Source organism: Triticum dicoccoides, chromosome 5B, assembly GCF_002162155.2.
Source record: "Triticum dicoccoides isolate Atlit2015 ecotype Zavitan chromosome 5B, WEW_v2.0, whole genome shotgun sequence".
Classification (NCBI taxonomy): Eukaryota; Viridiplantae; Streptophyta; class Magnoliopsida; order Poales; family Poaceae; genus Triticum; species Triticum dicoccoides.
In genome coordinates this window covers 552,097,512-552,101,846 of record NC_041389.1, presented here as the reverse complement: position 1 = coordinate 552,101,846, position 4,335 = coordinate 552,097,512, and the positions used below count along the sequence as shown (strand labels likewise).

Sequence of the window (4,335 nt, the reverse complement as noted above, 5' to 3'; positions counted from 1 at the left end):
GGGTGATAACATGGCCGCTGGCATGATCTAAAGCGCGCGCGGTCATGGAATGGATCGACGCGTTCGGCGCGCTACCGACCCAAATCTAAAAAAGGGCGGACGCCGGACGGGCGGCCGACCCAAACGGACAAAAGCGTCGTCCGTTTGGGTCGGCCCATTGGAGTTGCTCATTCTCATTTACTGTTTGTTTTCTGTCCGCACGGACTCATTTTTGGTGTAAATTTGGGTCACATTCTTGTTGAAGCCGAAAACAAAGCAGATATTTTTTGTGTCCTCTTTGTCTGTCTCTATCTGCCACATGCGAGGCATGATCTACCTGCCGTAGACCCACTTCTCTCTCTTGCTTTTCTCTCTCCGTTGGCCCACCCATCCACGCACCACATCCCGCCTTCGGTTCTCTCTGCCGCTCCTCCCTGCCGGCGCATTGGCTAACCAGACGAAATGTTGCCGACGCCCAGCCGCTGCTAGCTCCACTGGCTACTACGTGTTTAACGATATGTCGAGACGGGCATGTCAAAAATGGTCGGCTACCATTGGGCGCACTGAGTAACCCGAACGAAAAAGTGGCCAATTCATCCGCTATACTGACCCAAACAGACAAAACGTAGGCAAAATGACCGTCGGTTTGGATCGCTGCGTTGAAGTTGCTCTTAATCTCCCCGTCAAATCGCGCTCCGCACCAATCTCGAGTACACCATTTCTACTTTGGGCTGGCCGGCGGCATCAATCAACGTCGATCGCTGGAAGAGCTGGTGGATCGAGCTGCGATTACGGCCTTCTTCGATTACGACGGATTGCGGCGGCGAGCGAGGAGCCACCAATCAGGCGGGTGTTGACAACGGGAGGGAGGTAGGGTTTATAGTAGTAGTACAATTTTGCGATGTGTCTAGTAGCAAAAATACGAACTAACTACGTAAATTAGTTACGAAAAGGAAGTCTCCTTCCCTCATCCCACTAATCTCCCCCCTTATTTTCAGGGTGGGGCCTGGTGAATTCCAATCAAACCAGCCCACATCACTCTTTACGTAACTTCCGTACCAAAATTTTCGTAGGTCTAGCAAAGCCCGTCTTGTAGGCACTGTGCTTTACAAACGAAACTGTTGTGCAGCCGAAACTGCAGAGATGACATGCAGCCGACACTCGTATCCTACGGTGTATCAGTGCTGCTGATGTGCATTTGATGGTGTGATCTTCTACATCGTTCTCAAATCGTGTGGGTATCGTTTACCAATCGGCTTATCATCTCCTTTTCACGCACGCGTTGCTTTGTAGTAGCATTTGAACACCGAAACTGATTCATGCACGATCCTTGTGGCCGATGTATGCACGACATGGAAATCCAGCGGCAGATGTCTCGATGTATGCACGCATGTCCGGCTGGATTTACTTTATCGTGCATGGGTCGTCTAAATTTTATCGTGTGTATAGCACAGCTCAATGAGAATGGGTGGTTGGGCAGGACCGCAGGACACAGACCGGTCGACCGTCGACGAGTAACCATGAATCGTATGAGAGCGCTCATTCATTGCGATGGTCCTCCGTCCGTACGCACACGCGTCCGTGCAGCCCGGCGTACCTATTGTACGCATCGCGTCACATCACATCGCGGCCAAAAAAATCCCGCGTTCCCCGCAAAAAAAGAAGAAAAAAGTCCCGCGCGCCCGGCGCCACCACCTTTGCCGGTAGCTGGCTACCACGCGACGCGACGGGACACGACGGGGATGAGCACGACCGCCGCGCCGCCGCCGTGATCGACGCCCCCCTCCACTTGACCACGCTTTGCTTTACCCACCCCTCTTGCGCCAAAGCGATGGATCGACATGCATGCATCTTGGTGACGACGGACGATGATATTTTTCTAGCTAAAGAGTAGATGCTGTATGTGCGTTTTATACTGTATGTGCAACAACACAAACGTACCTTTAACCGGCATTTGTTAGACCGTAAAAAACCTCTAAATTAACTGAAGAAGGTGATGTACAAGTATTTACACATCCACGAAATGTTACAGCCAAGTGATGCATCCTCGCACGCTGTACAGTTTGCACTTTGTAGTACGTATGTACGTGAGCGACCATATATACATGCATATGTCGTATATTTACGTTGCGAGCTTACTGGAGTACTAGCAAACGTGAGAGGTGGGCTGGCTACTGTGCCGACGAACGACAGCGGCCGGCGACCGTGGCCTGCGCAGCCGCGACGGCGTCGGCGCGCTCACAGCACGTTTGAGGAGTGGGAGACTCGGTGGCTGCCGGCGATTGGGCGGCCGCGACGACGAGAGCGCGCCGGCAGGAGGGGCAGGTGGAGTTGGACAGTAGCCAGACGTCGACGCAGGCGGCGTGGAAGCCGTGGCCGCACGTCGGGAGCACGCGCACCTCGTCGCCGCGCGCGAACTCCGCCAGGCAGATGACGCACTCCGGCCGCTCCCCCTCCTCGTCGTCTACCTCCTTGCTCTGCTCTGGCCGCCAGGACACGGTTGGCAGCGCTTGTAGCGCCTTCTTCTTGATCCCCTTGCCCGGCGCCGCGACTGCCCCCGGCGCGTCAACCGAGAAAGCGGAGGGGTTGCACAGGCGGGAGCAGCGCGCGACCATGGCCAGCCCGACCACGCAGAGCAGGAAGCAGAGCACCGCCGCCAGGATGAGCAGCGTCTCCGTGTGCACGCTCGTCCCGCCGCGCGCCATGGCGGCCGCCGGAGGCGCGGCCAGCGCGGCGAGGTGGTCGACGGACTGCTGCAGCAGGTGGCGCGGCATTTTTCTCGTTCCTTCTCTTCTGTGTGAGACAGGATGAGATGAGAGCGGGGAGGTCTCTGTGTGGAGTGGGTACTAGGGAGGGAGGAGGACTGGACTGGAGGAGGGAAGTGTTGGGTACTGGGTGCTGAGTTTTTATAGGGTCTGGGATTGGCTCATGCTCCAAGTGGCTTAGGTGGAGGGATATGATTCATAATGAAGCTCATGCTTAGTGGGACTATCACTTTCTTGTGGCATGTTTTCATTGCAAGCCCCATTCTGTCTGCCTTTTTCATTCTCTGGCTCTTTTTTTGCTACAACTGGGCACATGTCACCTTCCAAATTAGGTGCGACCGGTCGGTCTGGACTAATAAACCTATGCCACTTCTAGTCTTTCTTTTCTTACAGTATTATTTGTATAATCAATAATGGTGCAACTTCAAGCGGAGATGCAGACATTACAATGTTACTATCACTTTGCTCCTAGTCAGTAGTCACAGTGCATGCGACAGCCATGCATCTTAAGTGTAGTGAACCGATCTATCGGATGTGGAAATGAGAATATGATGTCGTCTGAAAGAGGGGCAAAGGCCATATGTGAGAGAGATTCCACGGCCAAAGGCCGGAGCAGAAGACAAACGAAACGCCGATGATCGAAGGGACAATTGGAGTAAGAAGAAAAGTAGCATCACCCGTGGCGACCACGTACCTTAGAGCAGGATCAATGTGAGACCGACCAGAGTCAGCAGACCCATGTGTAGGGTGGTCCGCCACGTCAGGTACGTGTGTAAGCCAAACCAAATCAAAAGTGGATCCGGATAACATAGGCGCCGTACGCATGCACATGCCCGCCTGCCAGGAGTAGCCTGTGATCGATCCCAAGGACCAACATACACTTGGTCACCTGATCTAACGCGTCCTATAGTCCACGGTGTTCACATAGAGAAATCGTCTTGGTTCAATGCATGCATGCTTGTGCTTCTTTGCGACTTGGTTGGTGAATACAGGCCATGCCATGTCCACCGGAAACCAAATCAAAGAGCCCACTGTTGACGGGGAGGATTGGCCGGCGTGCGTGCGTGCGTAGCACACGGCACGGCGCAAATTGCCCGGCAACACGTGCTCCGCTCCTCTCCGGCCCTGGCATAAGGCCAACTCTACCGCACGACTCTATCCTATCCGGACCCGTCCGTTTGAGGTAAAACGGACAAATCGGGCGGCCCAGCGCGCGGGAGCAAACAGACTTTTGTCCGTTTTGTGTCCGCTTTCGACCCATTCGCGGCCCAATTTTGCGCCGTTTTTGGGTTGAAACGGACACCACGTGGACACGCCGGCCGTTTGCGCGTGTCCTTTCCTGGCCCTCCCCTGGCCCGCCCGTCGGTGGCATAGGGCGGGCCTTTTTCTATCCGCCACCCTCCCTCCCTCCGGCCGCATCCACTCCACTCTTCTCCACTCGCCGCCCGCTGCCGCCGCCGCTGCCATTGCGGCCATGCAACACGGACGCGCGCTCACCCAGCCCCTTCCCCTCGTCGCCGCCGAGCTACCCAACCACGGCCACCTGGTTTGCGCATCCGCCGGCCGGATTCGGGGCGGATCCGGTCGGTCT

The 4,335-nt window shown here is 55.5% G+C and overlaps 1 protein-coding gene across 1 annotated transcript; it reads right to left on the bottom strand.

Annotated features, from left to right (window-relative positions):
- Positions 1-1,923: 1,923 nt before the first annotated feature.
- On the bottom strand, positions 1,924-2,842 carry LOC119306119 (RING-H2 finger protein ATL8-like). The gene has a single exon (XM_037582440.1). The coding sequence runs from the start codon at positions 2,751-2,753 to the stop codon at positions 2,151-2,153; it is 603 nt and encodes a 200-aa protein (XP_037438337.1). The 5' UTR covers positions 2,754-2,842; the 3' UTR covers positions 1,924-2,150.
- Positions 2,843-4,335: the final 1,493 nt, after the last annotated feature.

Coding starts and splice junctions, on each gene's coding strand:
- LOC119306119 (XM_037582440.1), bottom strand. CDS start 2,753: ATGCCGCGCCACCTGCTGCAGCAGTCCGTCGACCACCTCGCCGCGCTG.